The sequence below is a fragment of the Diadema antillarum genome, unplaced genomic scaffold (genome assembly GCF_040938485.1).
Source record: "Diadema antillarum isolate AM-2024a unplaced genomic scaffold, OU_Dant_1.0 seq00000040_RagTag, whole genome shotgun sequence".
Taxonomy (NCBI): domain Eukaryota; kingdom Metazoa; phylum Echinodermata; class Echinoidea; order Diadematoida; family Diadematidae; genus Diadema; species Diadema antillarum.
Window position 1 is genome coordinate 326,626 of NW_027271152.1, and position 24,551 is coordinate 351,176.

Sequence of the window (24,551 nt, forward strand, 5' to 3'; positions counted from 1 at the left end):
AGCTGTGTCGGATCGCTGAAATTTTCGCGTACAGATACTTTCGCGAATTGCTACTTGGCGGACATTTTCGCGTGTTGTTAATTTCGCGGTAGCGAGGGTCTTATTTATTCACGCGTTGTTATTTTCGCGTGTTGTATTTTCGCGGTTCAAAAAAAAAAAGGCGATTCGCGAAATTCGCGAAAATACAACCACCGCGAAAATTTCAGCTCGTACAGACCAAAGAGATTTTCTCCTCCCCATCACTAGAGGGCGAACTCTACAATGGAGTCAGTGATTTCATGGGAGCCGCCATTGTTCCACTTAGTAATGGCGGACTTTGCGTACTAAGCAAAATGGTACCTACCTACTACATTTCTACAGCGCTTTATTACGCGAACTTCTAAACTTTTACGCGAGTACGCACTTGATTTTGGCTGCTCCTCGGTTGTTTGTTTGCTAGCGTGTTAGCACGAGGGGTGAGCCTACCGCTCCGTTGCCATCCAGTGCTCATTGCGCTCACATAACAATAGTACAGGGCGTATGATGACTCCGCCCTCTAGCAGTCACTGCGGAAACTCTTTGGTACAGACAGAGAAAAAAAAGGCCGAAAAAACGGCTTAGTATATGAAAATGGGGAATAGCATACACAAAATACATGTCATAATTACCCTAAATATACGTTCCTCCCAGATCGGTGTGTTCATTTTCGGGTAGGTGGTACAGGAATGAAAAATTTGCGTATAAATTCGTCACTTCAATGGTCGTAAATCGCTGGTGGTATGTGAACAAACTGGCAGCTCTGTGAGCGGTACACGATTCCGAAGCACTTATCTTGGTGCTTCTCAGGCGTGCACTTACGTGTTATATCCACTGCATACCTGTACCCTGTACGCGCGCAGTACCAACAGGGTGATGGTGCTGTGTTGCCGTCTTAACGTACGCATACTGATCGCAATGACACAATGCGGCCAGCGCAGCATGTACAGTTTAGCGGCAGTGTCTAGGGTACTCTTGGGGCGAGGCAGGCCAGGGTCGTCGTCGTGTTCTCACGCACGTTACACATACATACACAACGTGCATGCGCATGCGAAAGTACACATGCTATTTGCTAGCTGTTGAGAGTCAGCTGTGTGGTGCTCTGTGTCGAACTCCAAAAATGGGCGTGGAAGAAGCAATGGTAATTTTCTTTCGTTGTCGTAAACCTAATCGCCTCATTGTTAATTGCAGTTTGGTTAATTTCTGTCACAGATACAACGTGGGTAAAGAGCTCATGATGAGGGATATAAATTACTCATATAACTTTGCAGTCAACAGTGCAGTGCAAGGTCGCTCGTTCGATCTCACTGCTTGCTGTGAGAGACCTGACCTCTCAGTCTCGGCTGCATTTAATATCCCCGCATCGCGGGGTAACAAAACCATGCTGCATGCTAGATGCTGCTATGCTGATGCGATGGCCCATATTGCCATAATATGGCCCATGGTTTCATTTGTAATGTCCTGCTCAAAAAGAGGGTAGGGCGTAGGTACAATCCATAGGAGCCCCTGTGCAGTGGTAGTAGTGTCATACAGTACATTATTAATATTGGTGACTGTAGTTTCAAGTTTATTTTACAGCAGCTCGTAAATCGGGCTCAGGAATTTTTTGATTGTATGGACATGGGCGCCTTTTATTACGTTACTACTACTAGACTCTAACAAGCTAGTATGCTTACTCGTACCACTACCATGTTGAAGTCCACTCGGTGGTTTATAGGCCTATGCAATGTCCCCGTTTTGGTAATCATGTAGAAATGCACACCTACCGTTCGCTTCGCCGTTGTCAATCAAATTTTGTACAGCTATTGGAGATGCTAAATTTAACCATATCAGAAAGTTTTGTGGAATTAGAAAGCCGAAAAGGTAAGAAAAATGAGAAATCGGAGTTGAAAAGCACGTCGGTCTCGGGAAGTAAGAAAGTAGTGCACCGCCAATTCGCAGAGAACGATTATAATAATCGATTCTGGTAGTCTCTAATTAGCCACTTACTACAATATCGAACTTGACTCGTGCAATACGTGTAGCCCCTACTTTCTTTTTTCGTATTTTTTTCCCTTATTGTTAGCTCACCTGAGTCGAAGGCTCAAGTGAGCTTTTGTGATAGTTCTTTGTTTTCATTGCCACTATCATGATTATCACTATTCAAATTATATGATTATTCATACCAGGATTAAGACATCGATCCTTTCTTTAAAAATTGTGGCAAGTATTGATTTTATCATGACAAAAGTTGATAATAATCATTCAATTTCAATAGTGACGAAGGGAATAGAATGAGGTTGAAGGAAAAGTGAAAGAAAAAGGTTAGGCTATATTAGGAGGGAGAGAGAAAGAGAGAGAAAAGAATGAGAAGGAAGTTGAATTCTAAAGGAGATTTGTTTCTAGTAATCTACATAATTTATAGGCCTAATTCAATAAATTAATGAGAATAGTATTACAAAAAGCGTATTTTATACAATCATGTATTGATATTGTGGACTTCTCATAAAGTGCTCATTTTACCTAAAAAGAAACAGAATATTAAAATTGAAATGGTAATAATACGTATGCCTTTGATTGATAGTTCGACTTATAGTAGAAAGTAAATGTTTTAATGATAGTATTTATTTTTCCATTTCATTTTTTTAATTATGTATACATCGCAAAAACTGTAACCCCAGTATTTGGTTTTGTTATGTATTAAAAATCCATTTTATTGTGCAATATTCATGATGGATATTTTAATTCCCATGTTTTCATATATCTTTTACTACTTTGTACACATATTATTGCAATATTCATGATGGATATTTTAATTCCCATGTTTTCATATATCTTTTACTACTTTGTACACATATTATCCGTCCATCATTTAGTCAGCAAAAAATGTTGACAGATTTATAGTCACACGCAGGAAAAAATGAACTAAAACAATAACAAACAGACGCATCAAGATCACTTTCTATCTTCCACATTTTACTGTCGAGCCGACGTAATTATTTTGGTTAAACACCAAACTAGCGGCTGTATCACAGACTACAACGATCGATTATCATCGTTATATCGCTTTTCTACATAATCGATCATCCATCATGCTACGCTGACGACAGAGCCATCGATCGGCGTACTTTTGAGTCAAAATTCGCTACTTTTCTTCTGTAATTGACTATGAAATTTCTTGAAACCGTCAGATATGGTCCATCTTGACATTTCTGATAGCCACAAGAAGTTTTCATTGACAAATTTAGGAAGGAAATGGTAGGTGTGCATGGTGTGCATTTCTACATGATTACCCATGTTTTTATCGCCTGCTTTGATTTTCAGTGCACACTGTTCAAAACGTCGGCACAGAGTGGTCAGACTGAGACAGTCAGAGCTGAGCGTAGCTAGCCTAGTAGTAGCAAGCTACTTTTACGATGTCATGGTTAATTACCTTGATGTCTACATCCAGGCCAGGTTCTGAATTGGAAAGTGCCTAACCGTAACCGCCAGTCAGAGTAGACTACTGCTCGGGGCCCAGGGTGACCCCAAGGCCAAGTGTCAGGGGCCAGGGGAGGGGACCAATAAGGAGCCCAATTTTTCACATTTTCACTTCAGCCTTGGGTCTCGGTGGTAATTCACAGTATCCACAGGTTTCCCCTACTACTCCTAGTAATTTACTACAGGGGCGACTAGATAGTAGGGTCTAGGGTACTAGCATAATTTGCATAGATAATATATTTCCAGTTTCACCATGAGTCATGACCATGTCGACCAGCCAAGAGCAAAACAGCCGCCAATACAATTATTGAATTAATGCTGTCCTGTTAGTGGTTCTTGGCCATTCAAAGCCACCATACCCTGGTGATGCTAGCAATAGCTCGCTAAATTCAGTAGGGAGTGCATGTATACCACTGGGTGATATTACCAGGCGAATACATGCATGACGATGATGCTATATGGTACAAATTGTAATGCTTTTTGTGATTGTACTAGCTATTATTCAAAGGGTGTGTACAGTTCTGGTTGAGGTGAGGATTTAGCTTTTAAAGTTTTGGGAGATATTCAGAAACAGCTCTATGAGATGTAAGAGAACATGCAAGGGGTATCTAAAGTCTATTTTGATGAAAATCGGGTTTGAAATGCCTGAGATATATCCAAAAACAAGGTGAAACAAAGAGATCCTAATAAAAGGCATGGCCTGTGGCCTTGTATTATTGTCACTTTTTTGGATATCTCAGCTGTTTGAAAACCAATTTTCATCAAATAAACATGGAATCCTTCTTAAAATTCATGCTCTTTCATATGTCATAAGAGGTTTCTCATTATCTCACTTAGGAATGTACATTGTACGAAACATTAATCCCCACCTCAAATAGTATTGTATAGTCCCTTTTAGCGATCGATCGAAGAGCGAGTCTCTATAATATTTTCGGGTGCACCCAGCATTATGGCTGTGAATTCCTTTTTGACTGCTAAAATGAGCTGTAATGATGGCGCTGAGAAGCTGAAACATGCAAAAATACTGATTGTCAATGTTACCACTACCTGGTACGTCATTTGAATGATCAAAGTGTATAGTTTGGGGGTCACTCATAAAACTTCCATCTGCCCAGAGACTCCAACTCTCCCGTTTTCGAGGGGAGATCTCCAGCCGAAAACCAATTTTTGCAAAATCTCCCATTCTCCCGCTTGAGATTTAATTTCTCCCGCCCTGGCTCTGTGTCTCCCGATGGAAAGGATTTCTTACTTATTGCTATTGTATGTTGAAAAAATAATCCTTAGATAGCACCAGAGAGCATCTAGAACCCTAGGAACTTCGCGCTTCACACACATCAACTTGGAGTCTCCCGTTTGCTAGGGAGTTCAGGCAGGAGAATCTCCAGATCAGAAGGTGCTTTGGGTTGGAGTCTCTGTCTGCCCTGAAACTCTAGGATTGCCCACTGGGTGCTCTCACTGGAACGGTTGTAAAATGTGCAGTGCACTGAAAGGAGACAGGACTGGCAAGATTGGCTTCACAAGTTTGCAAAATACAACAGCTGATGAAATATTCAATTATTCTTCCATTCAATTCAGTTAAATTCAATTCCATACATGCATACAAGCATACAAGTAGCATTGTACCTGTACACAACAGTTGTAGATCTATGCCAATAAGATTAAAGGACAAGTTCACCTTCATAAACATAAGGATTAAGAAAATGTAGCAATATTAGTAGAACACATCATTGAAAGTTTGAGGAAAATCGGACAATCCGTTCAAAAGTTATGAATGTTTGAAGTTTTTGTGCAGTAACCGCTGGATGAGAAGACTACTGCAGTGCACGATGTCACATGCGTACAACAATATAAGGAAAATATAAAGAAAATTTCACAAAATTTCATCTTTTGAAAAAAGTACACATTCCCTTGACTCGTTACCGACATATGTCATGGGTAATATTATTCCCCCTACCTTTAGCAAGAGGCAAGTCAAATGCTCTTTTATTATGCGAAAAAATTTAAAATATGTTGAATTTTACTTACATTTTCTTCATACTGTTGTACTCATATGACATCACAAGCTGTGGTAGTCTCCTCGTCCAGCAGTTCCAACACAAAAAGTTAAAAGATTCATAACTTTTGCATCGATTGTCCAATTTTCCTCAAACTTTCACTGAAATGTGTTCTACTAAATATTGCTGCATTTTCTCAATCCTTATGTTTATGAGGTGAACTTGTCCTTTAAGTTCTGGCCCAAACCACCTGTCTGTAGTGTGAATAGTGCATGGCGATGTTCCTAGGAGATGACCAGTTGGAACACACAAACACACATGCATGTATTGTAGTTGATTGTCCTAGATATTTAAAAGCCTTTTCAGGAAATGGATTGATTATACTGGGTCAGCTGCCAAACAAGGTGACCTTCAGACAGTCTGTTCTTGCCTTACTTGTGGTATGTTGTTTTGGACTTGTCTTTCTTCGTGTTGTTATAGCACCTGGCAGGTTTTCAGATACTGATTCTATGATTTTTCAGGTCTGTCAAACAGAGAACTATTTTGATCTCTCTTTAGATCTCTTTTTTCTTTTTTTTTCCTTTTTTTTTGTAAGACACCAGTATGCATGATAGATTCTTTTCACAGAGCTACCAAGTCTCACGCATTCTGCGTGAGACTCAAGCATTTACAATTAGGGGCCATCTCACGATCTCACGCATGGCACCCATTTTTCTCATGCATCGGGCGAAGTCTGCAACTTGGGCCTGTAATAATGAGCATAGCTCAAAAAATAAAAGTGATAGTTGCAACTGAAGGTATATTTCCTTTTTGTCTTTCAAAATAAGTAAGAAATAATCACTTAAGTATTATGCACCTGATCGCATCATTAAGAGGTCTAACCGCTAGAAATTAAAAAGGCTCCCTAACCGTGGGAGGCTTCAGGGAGGAAAACCCCTCCCACACCCTCGCTCAGCGCGCACATTCGCGCGCCGAGATGCCGAGTCATGAAAATCTCACTCATAACTTTTTTTTTTAACTTGGCACCCCTGTTTTCATAGTAAATTGCATTAACTAGAGAGAGAAAAAAAGTAGAACTGTGCAATTCAGTTCATGTTATGTGCTTGTCTACATGAAAATTGGCTGTGTCTACCATCTCCAAGAAAAAAAAAGTGCATTATGCATTGGTGCATTATGCTTTTTGTCAATGTAAAGTTATGTTTGCATTCATTCATTTAAATATTTGACTACATTTGCAGAAGGTTTTGTGTGCTAATTCATATGTTAAATATTTCATCAACAATTACAAATGTCATTCTGAATATGAGTTGTTATTGTTGCCTATTGTTGCCATGGTCTTTAGAAGGTACATGTGCGTGCATGCTGAAAGGAAAAGTTTCCCCAAACCAAATACAATTTGATTGAGTGAATGCAGCAATATTATAGTAGTCCTAACAGGTTAGTGAATTTTTGAGGAAGTTCTGACCATCTGTCCAAAAGTTATGATTTTTTTTTTTTTTTTGTTTTGTTTCTGTGCTATTTTGTACCATCACTGGATGAGAATACTGCAACAGTTTGTGTTGTTGCTGCAAAACAACATTATCAAGAAAATATGAAGGACTTTACTGCAGCATTTCATTTTTCTAGCATGGCAAAAGAGCAGCTGACCTTCAATTGTACCTCTTTATTGTACCTCTTTCAGAAAGCAGGGAGAATAATTTTACCCTTATCATTTACCCCTATGTCTGTAACAAATCACAAGAGTGTCTATTTTCCATAAAACCTGAAAATTTGTGGAAGGCTGCTTTATAACATTTTTACCTCCGCCAAGATGGAGGTTATGTTTTCATTACCGTTGGTTTGTTCGTTAGTTCATTTGTTCGTGTGCAAAATAACTCAAAAAGTAGTTAACAGATTGGGATGAAACTTGCAAGAAAGGTTTAGAATGACACAAGTAAGATACGATTAACTTTTGGTACATGTAGTGATCTGATAATTTTGGGGGAATTTATGAACGATTTTTGATATTTTGGCAGGTAGGGTCAATGAACTTGGGAGTTCAGGCTGCGCGTATTTGAGGTTTGCATGCGCGCACTAAGGTGCGTGCTCTAGTTTCTGCTAGGGCGAGGCGCGCTGTGCAGCTGAGGGTTTATGACGTAACAAAGGCTTCTATACTAGTATTGGGAAATCGGGCAGCTTTCAGCACACAGTACAGTACGTACAATTTATGTTTGGAAATCACTGATCTCTGTTGAAGAACAAGATCAGTGCGGATGGAAATGGGCTGCATGCTTGGAGGAGGTCTGAGCTCTCAGAGTGCTTCTCTAGTCTTTATATTGTTCTGCAGTGACGTCAAGAACTCTTCCATTGTTCTAATTCAGCTTTGGCACCACCAAAGCTTTACAGATTCATAACTTTTGAACAGATTGTTTTATTTTCCTCAAACTTTCACTGTCATGTTCTACAGATACTGTATTCTGATATTGTTGCATCCACTCAATCCACATGTATGTGTACATTGTACATTATGTACAGTGTGTAGGTCCCTACATATTAATATTGTGTATTTGAGAAAACTTCCCCTTGATAATGAAGTGAATGTTGTACAGAGTCTACGTATTACACAAGCATTCTGGTAGAAAGTTATGTTTTGTTTTGTTTTGTTATTTTTTTTAATAGAAACTGAGGCAACCATAAAAAAAAAAAATAATTCAAAATAATTCACTTCAGTTCTTCACTTCTTCTGTCATTTTCTTTCTTTGTATTCCCCTCCCTTTCAACCCCGCCCCCTTGGCTCCTTGTCTAATGATGCTGCCGTCCTATTGGTCCAAATCGCTGGTTCCCGCCCCGCCTCATCCCCACTCCGCACAATGATCATCCCATGCTCCTTGCACTGTAAATACATAGAAGGTAACACACTGTAACACACTAAACTCTGATTTGTTTAATACTCATTAGTGATGTTCCTCTTTGATATTGAAAGCCTTCCAAATTTATGACTAAAGATCTGTCACATAATTATATGTGGCACAATTTCCATATTTTAGCTCAAATTGTAATCATGCGGATTTAACCTGCGCTATCACAGATTTAGTGTACATGTACATGCTCCAATAAACTAGTCATTATGTTGAAGAACCTGAAAAGAACTACCGGTACTCAAATGTACATCCTGTAGCATGTTTGTGAAAACATTTTGAAACTCATGCCCTCTTTGAAAGTCTTCCAATTTTTTGGCTAAATCTTTGCTAAAAAAGTGTTCGGGTTCCACATTTAATCTCAAAATGCCTATTAATACACTGATTTAGCCAGCATTTTGAAATTTACAGAGCTCTCCAATAAAATGGAGTCGGTATAAATGGAAGAACCTGAAAAGGAAATTCTTCAAATTCATCCTGTTGTGTCTTCAGGGCACTGGTACTCTTGCAGAGGACTTTTTACAGGAAAAGGGTTTGATATTTGTCAAATCTCATTGGCGATTAAAAGTGGAATATTGTTATTTTCTGAAGGGGAAGAAATAGTACCAGTGGTTGTACTCCTTATAGCTTGAAATGTTGTCTCCTAGCTTTGACAAGAGAATTTTGTTTGATTGAAGTTGATTGAAAAGTGCTGTGATGATTAATACAGTTCTACAAGTATTTTTCTTTCTTTTTACCAAACATAGAGGATCTTTGATCTCAAGCGTTGAACTGTTTCTGACATTTGATCACTTAAATGCCAAATAACACTTGAATAACCTTTTTTGAACAACTGGAAAGCGTTTTTGAAGAGGGCTGTCCCTGTTACGAGAATTTAGACACCAAGGTTTATTGTTATTATTGTGTCAATTGTTGTTGTACAATTTGTATCAAGGCAGCATAATTTGTACAGATAAAAAAATACAAAAGAATTCCGACCTTCTGGACTGAAAGGGAAAGGCTAGTATGACCAAGCGTTGTGGGACCGGACAGGTTTTGGGACCGGACGCATATTGTAAGTGCGTCTGTGAAATGAAAATGACGCACCCAGGAATTCTCACGCCGTTTTCAGAGTACAGTATGTTGTCTAGTATATGAGGAGTAAGTCTTGAGGTAAAGAAGGGTGCATAGGTAAGTTTTCACGCGCGAACTTAAGACGTTAAGTGTCCGGAAACACAACCCCCCATCATACTAGAGTTGTGTGTGTACACAACATTATGTAGCATCCTTGCCCAGGTATGAAAAGATAATGTCACAGAAATGATTTGTAGTACTGGTAAGCTTTGGGATGTCCTTGGCTGTTGGTCAGTGGAGGCAAACCAGTGCCAAGGATATATTCATATCAAAGTGATGGCATGTAAAAATGCCGGGGGGGGGGGGGGGGGATATCTTTTGTTTCAGCAGATTTTGCAGCCGTGTACATTGTAGCACTTATGTCCCACAAGACAGCATTCAACCAGCATTCAGTCAGATTTATTTCTTGCACAAATCAAATGCTAGTTTTGCAGTGCTTGCCCACGTGTGTGCACATTACCAATACATTTGCATGGATGTCAGTTAGGATCTTGAGACAGTAGAGACCCTTGGTCTATCATAGACATGGTTCCGATGACGTCATCAAGCCCTGGCTCAACTTGGCAAAGGGCAAAATCTGCAACTACATTGTAGCGTCAAATCCTATGCCCCTACATCCTGTGCAATTTAATCGGGCCAGTCAGACAGGCAGGTAGAACTATGACCTCTGCTATTATCATACACACACAATTTGTTTTTGCCCCCAGGCAACACATTTTTTTGGTTGTTTTTTTTTTTTACGTCACGGAACCTCATCTATTGGTTGCTGTGTTACTCAGTAGGAGAACATACACTTGTACTGGGCCCTACACAGAGTGTGCAAATTTGTCATCTTTTCCCCATCATATAACTGCATTTTACTATCATAGCCGCGATGTGATATATATTTTGCCATCATTTACATCATTGGGACTGTATACTATCAGTGCAAAATCTAAGATTTTGAGGGTGTTGGAAGGTGAAATTGTGACATACAATGTAAGCCGGTCTTTGTGTCCTTACATATAGTGGGCAGAGCAGTCTAAACGTTTGCCAGTTGAACGCGAGTTTAATCACACTATTCAATACATCCATCCCCTGTAACCATATTGCTCTTAAATAGCATAAATGAAGACTCTAAAAAGATCACCTACAGATTTTTACTACATTGTACTCTCTGTATATGTAGATCATCAGGCATCTTTTCATGCTAACCATCACTTTGTTTGCTTCTCTATTACATGATATGCCATACATGTTCCAAAAAAGAAAAAATACTCGTAGAGATGATTCAAAAGCTGCAGCTTTTGATGTATCTCTGAGATATACAGCATGTTTGATAATTCTAAGATTTTATGGCTTCTACATGTAAAGGTGAACAATTGTAGGTGTTAACATGGAAACTGATTCCTCCAAGCAATCAGTGTTCAGACCCCGTCGTGGGAAGAGGTGTTATTATTGGTGTCATGAGTCCAAACAGGGCTTGAAAAGATCCAGTGACAGTTTCTGGCGACGTATGCATTACTGTGACATTATAGATGACTTTAGTATACGTGTACGTCCATAGGTGTAAGGTTTTTGGGTGCATGAAAACACAGAAGAAAAAGTGCTGGTTGTTTGCCATGCACCAAACAGGGTAGATACCCTACAGTTGTACACGTCATATTCTTATACAATTGTGTAACCTTTTGTTTTCTAAATTTTGTTACTTAATACATAATGTACACAAATTACTTTTCAGAGGGTGCTTCAATTTTATAAAAGGAAATACAGTACAATTTAAAATGACTCAGGAAAAAAAAAAATGTTTATTCTTCAAACTGCCTGTAATAGATTGTTTTGTGTGAATTACGTGTACAGTGTATGTATCTTGCCATTCAAGAACATACATATTTTTTTTTATGTGTGTGAGGCATGGATCTACAATAAGCCAGTTCGTACATTCTGCTTTGCGCATGAGCAGAAAAAGGTCATTGGTACCAAAACGGCCATCCTGACAGCGTTTTGCTATTTAATCTTTATTTGCCTGCTTGGATTTTAACACCCAAACATCCTTGAATCACCTGTTTGTTTGTTTTTTGTTTGTTTGTTTGTTTGTTTGTTTCATTGTTTTTTACTGTTTGTTGATTTTGACATTTGGGAAAAGCCAGCTGTCATGTGGAGTGTTATCATCTGAATGCTTGTTTCATACATGTGAATCATGTCACAAAGTACATTGTAAAGTAAAGCACTGATCGTACAGCAGTACAATTCTCGACTAGACAGACACACTTTGTGTCTTTTTAGAATTCAGATACATGCGCATACTCAGTGCTTTTCAGAAATATCACAATATTTCGTGGATGACAATTGTACAGTGTACCAAGTGAATTACTGCCGTGTCTATTTCTGTAGTATTTCTCCGATGAAAATAGTGCCAACATATTACTGTGGAATTTATATCATTTTGATTCTGAAGTGCATGCACCTTCTGATGTGTTTGAAAGTCAAATGAATTCTTGTAGTGTAATCAACTTTCAGTGTTTTGTGTCAGCTTTGTGTGTGTGCAGTGTAGGATGTTTTGCTCACATTTTCACCTTGACTTTGAAGTGTTGGAAAGTCCAGTGTGCAGTGTAGTGTACATGTACATGTACATGTAACCACCTTGGTGTTTATTGTGTGTTCTGTGTACAGTTTGGTGTGCCCGTCGTGGTGGGCATCGGTGCTATCATCCTAACCATCGTGGTGGGAAGATACTTCTTTGGCCAGAAGAAGCCAAAGGGGCCACCCAAAACCCTCATCGACGCAGACACCAAGATTCCTCTTCAGCTTGTTGACCGGGAGGTAAGACATGTTTCTTAGCATTCTTCATCTGCATTAATTATACAAGCCCTTTATACTTGAGAGGATTTGATATTTGTGAATTTTGCAAATAACTGTTGGGCCGCGAATAAACAACACTCAAAAATGTTGCCACCTGATCTTGATCATCTTCCCTTATACTAGTATACTTGGCGTGATAGTATCAACATGCTCATTTTGCGGCATTTGGCACTTTTGAGTGCGACGAAACCATGGCCACAGCTGCAAGATATGCTTCTCATCAACATACCTCAAGTGTGGAGAGTTTTATAGTGATCTTGGTTTCTGTGAAATGACAGAGTGAATGGACAGGCCTTAGTGCACTTTACAATGTAGGATAGCCTCGGTGCCAGATGGTGAAAGCAACATCTCACAAAAATGTCTGTTATCTCATTCGCAAAAATATCTGTATGCGAATATAACTGACAGCTTTTACAGTACATGTCTGTCACTACTGTCAGTATACAAGAAGAGCTTTTACATGTCAATTTAATATAAAAGTCTCTATTAAGTGGTGTATGGTGTCAGCCAAGAGATGATTAAACCAGTGCGTTTGTCTTCTGCTATAAAACCCCACTAAAGTTGAAGTAACTAAACAGGGCAATAAGTCTTGATTGATTGATCATCATCAGATTTATCATGATCTTTACTTTTTGTAATGTCCTGTACTTTCCCTGTGTGTGTTGCGTGTATCCAGGAAATCAGTCCTGACACAAGGCGCTTCCGGTTTGCTCTGCCAACCAAAGACCACATCCTAGGACTTCCAACAGGTGAGGAACCTTAAATTTGCACTCCATCTCGCCCCCCTTCCATTGTCCCTGCCCCTCTTCTAGTCCCCACCCCCTCCCCCCATCGTCCCCATCCCCCTTCCAGCGTTCCCTCTGCCTAAGAGAGAATTCATGGATTGGCAATGATAATGATCAAAGTATTGAAATATAGAAATTACTGGTCAAAAACAGACATTACTTGTCAATCGTCTTGACGCTTGATTACGTTTTAAATAAGATGGACAGTCCTATCTGTAATATGCCCCACTTCATCAGGAATTTATGTGGGGGAATGATAATAACTTTAAAACTACTGGAAATGAGACATCAGCTATATTCAGTCTTGACCTCTAATAAGGGTTTAGATAAATGCACTCATCTTAATGTTGACCCCCTACATCATTGGAAATGAAGGGGATTTATGGTTTGATGCTAATGATGTTGACTTTGAAACTACTGGTAGAGGGAAATGCATCATCTCTGTCAAATCATGATACTTACGAGCGTACGAGCTGTACAGTGTTTTTAGCTCACCTGAGCCAAAGGCTCAAGTGAGCTATTGCGATCGCCCTTCGTCCGGCGTCCGTCGTGCGTCGTGCGTCGTGCGTCGTCCGTCGTCCGTCGTCCGTCGTCCGTCGTGCGTCGTGCGTAAACTTTTTACATTTTCATCTTCTTCTTGAAAACCCCAAGACCGATTTTCATCAAACTTGGCAGGTAGCATCCCTAGGGGGTTAGGAACTCAATTTGTTAAAATGGGCACCATGCCCCACCCAGGGGGCCCCCAGGGGGGCCCAAACCCCCCAAAATTAAGGAATCTGTAAAAATCTTCTTCTCTAGAACCAGAAGTGATAGAGCTAAGTTAATACTATGAGTTAGTACATTGATGACTGTAGTTTCAAGTTTGTTCATGGCAGAATCAGGGGTGCCCCCCTTGGGACCCAGGGGAGGGGGGTGGGGAAGGGTTCTAATGGGGCCTAAATTGTACATTTTCATCGTCTTCTTGAGAACCCCATGACCCATTTTCACCAAACTTGGCAGGTAGCATCCCTAGGGGGTTAGGAAATCAATTTGTGAAAATGGGCACCATGCCCCTCCCAGGGGGCCCCCAGGGGGCCCAAACCCCCCAAAATTAAGGAATATCCGCAAAAATCTTCTTCTCTAGAACCAGAAGTGATAGAGCTAAGTTAATACTATGAGTTAGTACATTGATAACTGTAGTTTCAAGTTTGTTCATGGCAGAATCAGGGGTGCCCCCCTTGGGACCCAGGGGAGGGAGGGGGTGAGGAGGGGTCCTAATGGGGCCTAAATTGTACATTTTTATCTTCTTCTTGAGAACCCCATGACCTATTTTCACCAAACTTGGCAGGTAGCATCCCTAGGGGGTTAGGATCTCAATTTGTTAAAATGGGCACCATGCCCCACCCAGGGGGCCCCCAGGGGTCCCAAATCCCCCAAATGAAGGAATCTTTATAAATCTTCTCTAGAATCAGAAGTTATATATAGAGCTGAGATAATACTATGAGTGAGTACATTAATGACTGTAGTTTCAAGTTTGTTCATAGGAGATCCAGGGGTGCCCCTCTTGGGTAGGGGGGGGGGGGGGGGGGTGGTGGTTGGAAGGGTCCAAATGGGGGCCTGAATTGTACATTTTCATCTTCTTCCTGAAAACCTCATGATGGATTTTTGTCAAACTTGGCAGGTAGCATCCCTAGGGGGTCAGGATCTCAATTTATCAAAATGGGCACCATGCCCCACCCAGAGGGCCCCAGGGGGCCCCCAATCCCCCCAAATTAAGGAATCTTAAAAAAATTGGGCCCTTATTGTACATTTTCATCTTCTACTTGAGAATGCCTGGTCAAATTTTGGTAGAGCTGTGAATAATTTAGATTAGTGACTGCGTGAAAGGTGAACTTGCGATACTCAGGTTAGCGCTAGACCCGCGGGTCTCTTGTTTCATCTAGTACTGTTTGTGCTACTACTACCGCCATTTCGCTACTATTTGGGAGCAAACATCTATGGTGTCTATATTCAGTGGTACGTAATGTTTGCCTCGTCCCTCTATCAACCCTTCCTATTCCACTCCTTATAGGTCAACACATCTACCTGACGACCCGCGTGGACGGCAAGCTGGTGGTCAGGCCCTACACTCCGGTCAGCAGTGATGACGACAAGGGCTACGTCGATCTCGTCATCAAGGTAAGAATAAAGTCATGGCACTGGTCATCGGTCATCAAATCAAGATGATAAAGCATTGGCTATCAGATGACGGGGCAGCATCAGATTGATGATTGCAATCAAACTGTTTTATACTCACTGCCTATAGAGGGCGGACTCTGTAAATGTCTGTGATCTCAAGAAAACTTAAAGTTGCCTGTCTTTTGTAATTACTATACTTTGCTCTGCTCTCATGTTCTCCGAGCACTCACAGAACAGTTGTACAGGGCATACTTGAACTTTTGAACTATATGCGAGTCAATACTCCTTGACTCCTCATTGGCTTCAGTGATATACATATGTATCACTTGGTCTGCACTCACTTCGTCTAGTACCAATTTAATCTCAGCCCACTTGGTATATTCTGTTTCATCTACAACAGTTCACCTAATCACCATAGTCTGATTGCCACTTAGCCTCATTACATGTACCTGTTGGTCTACTTCCAGATGGGCTATGCCCATTTTGTCTAATGCCCACATTTTATTACACAAAATAGGGGGGGGGGGGGAAATAGGGGACAAAACTGCAGTTAGACCATCTGATCATTAGATGAATGATAATTAGCCATAGGCCTTCTGGGCATTCAACAAAATTGATAGTAGACCAAATGGAGAAGTGGGAACTGGGAGGTAGACCTTCTGATATTAGGCCAAGGGGCAATAGGCCTTTGCTCAGTGTACACACAGAGCAGTTTACAAGGCGAATTGCAAGTAAGCACACCAGTACCTACGTATGCAGTTAGCATAATTTCTTTGATTGTAATAAACCAAAACCAGAGCTGCCACATGTCCCAGATTCTGCAAGAAGATCCCAGAAAAATTGATTAAATCTTTACAGCTATACAAAAAAAAAAAAAAAATCCTCTCCTGATCTTGAAATTATTATAGCATATATTTAAATTTGGTAACATACAAGTATCCCCTTCCCACAGTCCCCCTTCCCATTCAGCTTTGTGGAACCCTAAATGAGATTTGATTATTTAAAGTAATAAAGTCAAAAGTAAATTTTTAAACTAAGTGGAAACTTGTATGCGTAACAAACAATAGTATTCAAAATGAAGAACTCAAGCTAGATAGTCTGACAAGTTTATAGGGAATTTTAAAATCTTTGCTCTTGTTTAGCATGTTTAATGGCAGATTTCAGTGACTCTTTATATTTACATGAAGAAATCAGTACAAAGTAAAAAGGAAAATCGACTAGAGTTGTACAGTTCATGTAATTTGAAGATTTGATTCAGATACTGTTGAATACACCATGCATTTTGCAGGTCTTTATTTTTCGCAAATTTAGGAAATCAGGTGCCAACATGAATAAGACTGGCACATGCACATTTCTCTGTCCGCAGCTTTACTTCATGACTGCAAATCTAAACACTTGCAAAGCTTTTGGGATGTCCAGATTTGCACACACTTTACTCGCAAAATATACAACATATAAAGCACCATTATCATCTTTTTCATCCAAGGTGTACTTCAAGAATGTCCACCCCAAGTTTCCGGAGGGAGGCAAGATGTCTCAATATTTGGAGGCTCTTCCCATCATGGACGCCATCGACTTCCGTGGTCCTAGCGGTCTCCTGGTCTACGATGGCAGAGGTAATGGGGCCATTCCCTGCCGGGCTAGACTTCTGAAAGACCACGAAAATTGACAGATCTCTCAATGATCTGCGGGGTCTTAACGATTGCTGTCTGATGTTTCGGTGAATCTTGTGGTCTCTGTGATCTAAAAAAATTTAAAGGATTCAAAATTCAAAATAATCTTTCTTGAAAAAGACCTTTCAGTGGTGTTGAAACAGTGGAATAACATTAAGAGATCCATACAAATTTCATACTTGCCAACTAATAAGATTTTATCAGATTCAGTAAGATTTTTTACATTAAAAATAGCAAAATAAGATTTTCTGTCAGAGAAAAGATTAAAAAAAAAATATTTAGATATACCTTTCATGTGTATTTTCTGAAGATTTGACTGAAAGTAAGATTTTTAACTTCAGTTTGCATATAAAATAAGATTTTTGCAATCTACTAGTAAGATATTTCATCTTGAAATGTTGGCAGGTATGAAATTTGAATGATTGCATTCACCCTAGCCACCTACGACTCTAGACTATAATGCCACTCGGTTTCAGTCACATCTGCAAATTCAGAATGCACTTTTAAGACAATTTTGGAACATGGAAATTGTCCTCAATTGTTACAATATGTTATCTGAGTACATGTATTTTCTATTAGTGCTGCAATATAGTTGTACCATGTATAGCAGATCCCAATGCATGCTAATAATGAAAAGTGGTAATGATACAGATTTCTTTTTTTTTTTTAGTTTAAATATTTAAAGACTCCAATTTCCCGAAGTTCAACAAAAGCTGCTGTGAGACTGTGTTTTCCTTAAGGACATCGATATTGGAGTAATGAGGGAAATGTTTATTTTGAGAAGTGTTGATAGGGATAACATTGTGTTTAGAAAGAAAACAGTGGGATGATAACAGTGTGATGCGAGCTACATAGGTCGCATGGCCAGGGTGGCTTCCCGGAGGTACCTCTGTGATCACTGCTATGTAAGGCCTAGCTACCAAAGATAGCTACCAAAGATAGCCAGAACTTTTTGATATACGTCATGGGCTCAGTTTTCTTTAGAGATCCATTAGTTATACTTTGTTTAGAGATCTGTTCACATTAAATCACACTGGGTGATTTGGTTGGTGATCCCTTGGTCTTTATTTGGTTAACCAATACACCACTTTAATTCAATGAAAAGGGTACAACTTTCGCTTCTTGATTTCTTGACCAAAAACAAAAATTAGATGAAGATTTTATTAAGTTTAGGGACTTTGGGTGTGTACATCAGTTCATAAATCATATGTATGTTTGTCATGACTGTTGATATTGCTGTTTGGTAAATACCTAAAACCTAACAGTTTTACAATCTTATACTTAATGTCCATTCTTGACGAGGCTTCTTCCAGTGCTCCGATATATAACGAGGAAGTTGTGACCAAGCAATTTTCCTTGTTATAGCCGATATCTCTTGACTTAAAGAAGTATGTTTGGAAGGAACTTTGGGACCTCGAAAGTTTCCTTGTTATAAGCAATAGCTTGTTACAGCAGTGTTCGTTATACCTAGTTTCTCCTGTATAATGTATGAAATAGATTATACCCATATGCATTGAAGCAATTTTGGAGTGGACTTGTAGTTAGAATACATGGTTGGTTCGCAACTGGTCCAGGAAATGGATTGAATTAGTGTTGAAATTTCTGGAATAAGGAAACACAGGAAGATGTAATTACTGTATACGCTATATATTTCGCGGGGGTTTAATTTTCGCGAATTTCGCGAGTCGGGAGCTTTTCGCGAAATTAACAACACGCGAAAATATTACCTTCCAAAATGAATCCCTTGCCTTGATGATACGAACATTTCAGTACTAGTACAGTATACCATGTCACGGCTTACCGAACAGACCATACTGGCTAAGCTTGTTTTGAATACGCACGTCCACGTCTACTTACGAATACTGTAGAGAGCCAATCCATTATCGCAAGGAGACCACTCGTCAGAAATATAGCGCGATGGACTTAAGCACTTCAAAAATGTTGAATTCTAACTTACTAGTTCGCAGAGTTTGGTAAGTTTTTTTCATGCAGTGTATAACTAGTATCATTCCTTTGCTAGTAAGTTGAAAATTCACACTTTCTTTGCCACTTCATATTTTCTCTGGTCCCCCAATCGCGAATTTAACCACTCGCGAAAATGTGTGACAGCGGCAATCCGCGAAAATTTATGTACGCGAAAATTATAGCGTATACAGTTAGCCTTCGAGTTGAGGCCATGTAGGAAGGAATAGTTTCCTAATTCTTTGTTCCCTTTTCCGCCACATCCAGGCACATTCAGCATCAGACCGGATAAGAAGTCACCCCCAGTGAAGAAGACTGCCAAGAATATTGGCATGATTGCCGGAGGAACAGGTATGTAAAGCAGTGAAACACGCATCATCTGTGAGTCGCTTCTCAATTTACTGAGGCCATCACATTCAAGTGACGACTGATTCAAAATCTTTCCTATAAAGCCATTCATGCATGCATGAGTGAGAATTATATTTCATGCCAGCACACTGTTTTGTGCACTATTTATTCAAATTTCTTTTCTTTTCTTTTCTTTTTTTAGCAGCCATGAACCAACTTGAAATGCCTTCTTTGGAACTCACCTCAATTATGTATGAAAGAATAAAGTAGAATGGAGTCAAAAGGGGTCTGAGCTTTCGATCCTAGCAGAATCTTCTTGTCTGAGGCAAAATGGCAAACAGGCAGGGAAAGCAATCACATGATACTTCACACAACAAAAACAGTCAGGGACAGGCTAGGAACACAGAACAAAGAAAACAAAAGGAGAGGGTAGGATGTCATGGGCAAGGAGCCCAACAGGGAGTGAGGGGATTAGAGCAGGAGGGTGGACAGACAAAAGGCAGAGGAGGGTCAGTAATGATCCTGAGGACCTGGAGGGGGGGACCATCGAAGGAAAATGATGAATAGGGAGGCAACATCAAACAAGATAAGGAACAACAGAGGGATTAAGAAAGGAAACTAGTGAAATGGCAACAGCAAAGGGAAGGGGGGGGGGGGGCCTGAGCAAACAGCGAGCCCTAATAAGGTGTACCAAGAGGAGGCAACTAAATGAAAGTGAGAGTCTAAAAACAAATGCAAGTAATCAAACATATCAAAATATGAATACAGAATAATAATACTAATAATGATAATGATATTGATGAAAGAAATTAAAATGATAATAATTAAAGCACATATGGGAAAGGGGGGGGGGGGGGGGGGGAGAGACACAGAATCCAAGGGGAAAAGAAAGGTAAATTTAGATAGGCATGCATAAATGGACATAATAAGCACAAATATGTATGATACACAAACAAAAACAAAAGAATAAAGTAGAAATAAATAGCTGTCAGAAAAAAAAAAACTGCCTATAATGCACTAGTAGCGAACTAGTGGAGTAAAATAGAGTCGAAGGGGGCCTAAGCTTTCTAGCGGTATCTTTGTCAGAGGCAGAAAGGCCTTACTTTGGGGATCATTTATACATCTGGTAAAAGATTCTACTGGAATGAAAAAGACATTTTGGAAAAATTCAAACTGAGTTTTTCTACAGTAAATAATACCTTTCCGTTTTATAGTGAAACTAAGTACCTGTGTGGATATAATTTGTGCCGTAGACCTTTGACCTTTTTGCTGTTAACCTTTGACCTTTCTGCTGACCTTTGACCAGGAATTACACCCATGCTCCAGCTGATCCGCCACGTCTTCAAAGACAGCGACGATGAGAGTAACCTATGGCTCCTCTTTGCTAATCAGGTGGGTTATCAGACTCATGGGTGAGCTTGGGTGTGTCCATCTTCTGGATGGAATAAAGAGATGTTACTTGAGATATGAATATGAATAGATTGATAGATAAATAGATAGATAGATGGAATAAAGAGACTTTACTTGAGATATGAATATTAATAGATTGATAGGTAAATAGATAGATAGATAGATAGATAGATAGATAGATAGATAGATAGATAGATAGATAGATAGATAGATCGATAGATATAGATAGATAGATAGATAGATGGAAAGATAGATAAATAGATAGACAGACAGTCAGATAGATAGATAGATAGATTTGCGAGATTCCAACTTCACTGACAACAATGCTTTGCATTCGCTTGGTCTTCATTCTTTCATGGAAGTGAGATGGTAACCTGAGAGCCAGAAGGGCACTATCACATTCTAAAGGGCTTTTTACACTTGTAAATTTTTGCTTAGCCCCGGACCAACGGTGGGGCTAAGGGGGGGCCTTAGCCCCACCGTTGGTACGGGACTATCCTTAGCCCACTTTCTGTTTACACTCGTTTTTGCCAAAGTGGGCTAGCCCCACCGATAGTACGGTACTATCTGGCCCTGCAAAATAGCAGGGGTTAGCACCGCAATTGCGGTGCCAAGCAAGTGAGTGTAAACAGAACGAAAAAATAATCCTGGGCTAAGCGACGGAGACGAAGTCCGACCCTCACTGACCAATTAGAAACGAGGTAATCAAGTGCTGCCGGTGCGTGCGTGTACGTGTACAGTACACAGCGTAATTATGAATATTCATGTGGTTTGGAAAGTCCGGGGCTAAGAAATACGAGTGTAAAAAGGTCAGTTTTCTCCTTAGCCCCAGACAAGAGATAGTACGGGACTAATTGGCGAGTGTAAAAAGCTGAAAAAATTGGTACGGGACTAACGATAGTCCTGGGTCAGAGAAAGTCCGGGGTTAAGAAACACAAGTGTAAAAAGCCCTTAAGATTAGAGTGAAAATAAAAACAATTTTTTTTTTTAATTAAAGAAAGAGTCTATATTATCAAAAATGGGGAAGTTTAAAGGTGTTGCTCCAAATACAGGATAAATAGCACCCTTAGGCTTTGATTTTTATCATTTTACAAAAAATGAAAATAATTTATTAATCAGACACAATTATGCAGAGGAGATCAAATTCTACAACATCATACCAATAACTCAATACCCCCAAATTGCAAAAAAGCCCTTTTGGTTGTCAGCAGACGTGATGACAAAACTATAGGGCGTCAAGTGTCGCATGGCCTATTTCATTATGGGATCAGTCATTTTATCGATGAAATGTGATTTCGTCAATTAAATATTGTCATTTCGTCAGTGAAATGTCATTTCGTTACAAACAAAATGTAGTCATTTCGTAATGAAATATTGTCCTCATTCTTTGTCTGTCCAATTTGTCTCTTTCTGTCCTTTTCATGCTCAGACGGAGCAAGACATCCTGCTGCGCAAGGAGCTGGAGGAGGTAAAGGAGGATCAGCCAGACCGCTTCCACCTCTGGTACACCCTGGACCGGCCCCAGGAAGGTGAGGAATGGGGGGGGGGGGGGGGGGGGGGATGAGGAGGGCGGAGCTTGGTTCTGATCACATTAATTTTTTGTTTGGAAGATATGAGTGCATCAGAGGGAATAATAATAATAATAATGATAAGGTGAAGGAGGATCAGCCAGACCGCTTCCACCTCTGGTATACCCTGGACCGGCCCCAGGAAGGTGAGGGGGGGGGGGGGGGGATGAGGAGGGTCTTCGATTGGAAGATATGAGTGCATTACAGGGAATGATTTTCCTGGTGCTGTACGAGCTTAAATTTTCGCGTACAGATATTTTCGTGAATTGCTACTTGGAGGACATCTTCGCGTTTGTTAATTTCGCGGTTGCGATGGTCTAACTGAACTTAGTTATTCACCCGTTGTTATTATCGCGTGTTCTTATTTTCACGGTTCAAAGCTGATTCGCGAAATTCGCAAAACTAAAATAAAACCACCATGACAATTTCAGCTCGTACAGTATCGCATTGCAATTTGCTATGCATTTTTACACCACTTCTACACAAGCTATCTTTTGTGTAGCAGTTTCCTTCCATAGAAGTGTACAGGATCCCATATAAATTGTTGTTCATTAGCTAAAAACTGTGAATTAAATTCTAGTAGAAAAGTTATTCCCTGCATCATGAGTATCCATGTAAGAGGTAAATTGATTTATGCCCGAATTTGTTCGGGGAAACTCATGTTGTTGGGAACTTAACTACGTAAATAGAAGAGATTGCATACATAAGACTTGAGAAATGGAGTTGGCTTTCCGATTCTTCCTAAACATTCGGTGATGATGCAACCCTACTACTGTTCAGGTGTCAAAGAAATGACATGTGTGCTGTTGATTACCAGCATAGTTTCTTGTAGGTTGTTAAAAGTGTAAACCAGTAGAAAACTTGTCTGGTAAAAGACAACATCGCTCCATCTCTTTGGGATAAATGACAAGTGTTTTCTTCTTTGTTTGAAACTTTGATATTGTAAAACATATACAATGTAGAATTTGTATGATTTTAGTGAAAGTTTCTTCTTTCTGTTTCTTTCATATGACTCTGTATCAACAAAATCAACCTGAGTATGGATGATTTAACTCCTGTTACAACGACATTCTCCGGATTGGCAGTTTCTTTTTTTCTTTCTTTCTTTTGTTCTATGAAAATTTTGTTATAGCGAAAGAGATGTACACATATGTAATTTTGGGACATAAATTTTTACTTCCTTCTATCTGACAATGCGTTATAACTGTGTTCGTTGTAACAGAAGTGCACTTTATAATAAATTCTTCTTAGAGTTCTGTCTGTGCAGGTGCTAATCTCCCCCCCCCCCCCCCCCCCTTACTCTCGTCCAATCACACTTAGGCTGGGAGTACAGCTCTGGGTTTGTCAACGAGGAGATGCTGAAAGCCCACATGCCGCCGCCCGGCGACGACACGCTCATCCTCATGTGTGGCCCGCCTCCGATGATCGACTACGCCTGCATGCCCAACCTGGAGAAGCTGGGCTACACCAAGGAGATGAGGTTTGCCTACTAAGAAGGCCTTGTTCATTGCGTGCCTGACCACACCCTGCCCCACCCTGCCCCGCCCTGCACCGCCCATGTTCCTATGGTGGTAGAAGATGCCCTGGAGGGCAAGGGGTCTGTTTTATATCATTATAGGAGAGTTCCCTTTACAGTGGAGTTTGCCTTGGTATATTCATTTTGAGAGAGGTACTGGACAGGCAACATCCTGTTCTGAAGGAGTTCTTCTTCCCTACAACTTTAAAGACCCGGTACCATTGGGATGCCATGGAGTGGGAGACTTGCCCAGCTCGGATATAATAGAGAACTCCCTTTATGAATTGCATCTAGCTTTATCACAGATTTTTCTACAGTATGTCCAAAAAAAAAAAAAAAAGATTGTTATTGGTTTTTTTGCATGATAACTTCAAATATGATTTAACTGTCTGAATGCTATATCAAGGTCTAAAAATATAACATGTTACCTATATTTTGCAGAAAACCCCATTCAGTTTGGTTAAGTGGTCACAGAGAAATGTGAATCGCTGTGAAGCGTGTTGTGGATGTGATTCTTCCAAGTTTAGCACTTTGATGCTTTTGGAACTGCATATTAATGTGTGAACACAAAGGGCAGAGCTTGGAGGGAAGGGATTCCTGACTTGATCAAATAGATCCTAATTTCTCTTTGACCACTGAAGAAATTGGATGGGGTTTTCAGCAAGATATGGGTAATAAGTTATAGTCTCATACCCTGAAATTTTAATTGAATTGTTTCACTATTTTTAAAGTTATCATTGCGGAGGGTCCTGTTGTAATTTTTTTGGGACATGTGGTATGTCCCTGTTAGCAAACACACAGCCAAAAAACAAT

At 40.0% G+C, this 24,551-nt stretch overlaps 1 protein-coding gene across 1 annotated transcript; it reads left to right on the forward strand.

Moving 5' to 3' along the window:
• The first annotated feature begins 1,099 nt into the window (after positions 1-1,099).
• LOC139725409 (NADH-cytochrome b5 reductase 3-like) lies at positions 1,100-24,070 on the forward strand. Its single transcript, XM_071636485.1, has 9 exons — positions 1,100-1,156; positions 12,131-12,280; positions 12,996-13,068; positions 15,155-15,261; positions 16,748-16,877; positions 19,164-19,247; positions 20,551-20,636; positions 22,084-22,183; positions 23,543-24,070. Exons 1-9 carry the CDS (start codon positions 1,136-1,138, stop codon positions 23,713-23,715), a joined length of 924 nt encoding a protein of 307 aa, XP_071492586.1. The 5' UTR covers positions 1,100-1,135; the 3' UTR covers positions 23,716-24,070.
• Positions 24,071-24,551: the final 481 nt, after the last annotated feature.

What these genes read in the sequence shown, in the direction of transcription:
- LOC139725409 (XM_071636485.1), top strand. Translation starts at nt 1,136, where the DNA reads ATGGGCGTGGAAGAAGCAATG. An exon ending in ACGTCGATCTCGTCATCAAG is followed by an intron (nt 15,262 to 16,747) that starts GTAAGAATAAAG and finishes TTTTCATCCAAG; the next exon opens with GTGTACTTCAAGAATGTCCA. An exon ending in CATGATTGCCGGAGGAACAG is followed by an intron (nt 19,248 to 20,550) that starts GTATGTAAAGCA and finishes ACCTTTGACCAG; the next exon opens with GAATTACACCCATGCTCCAG.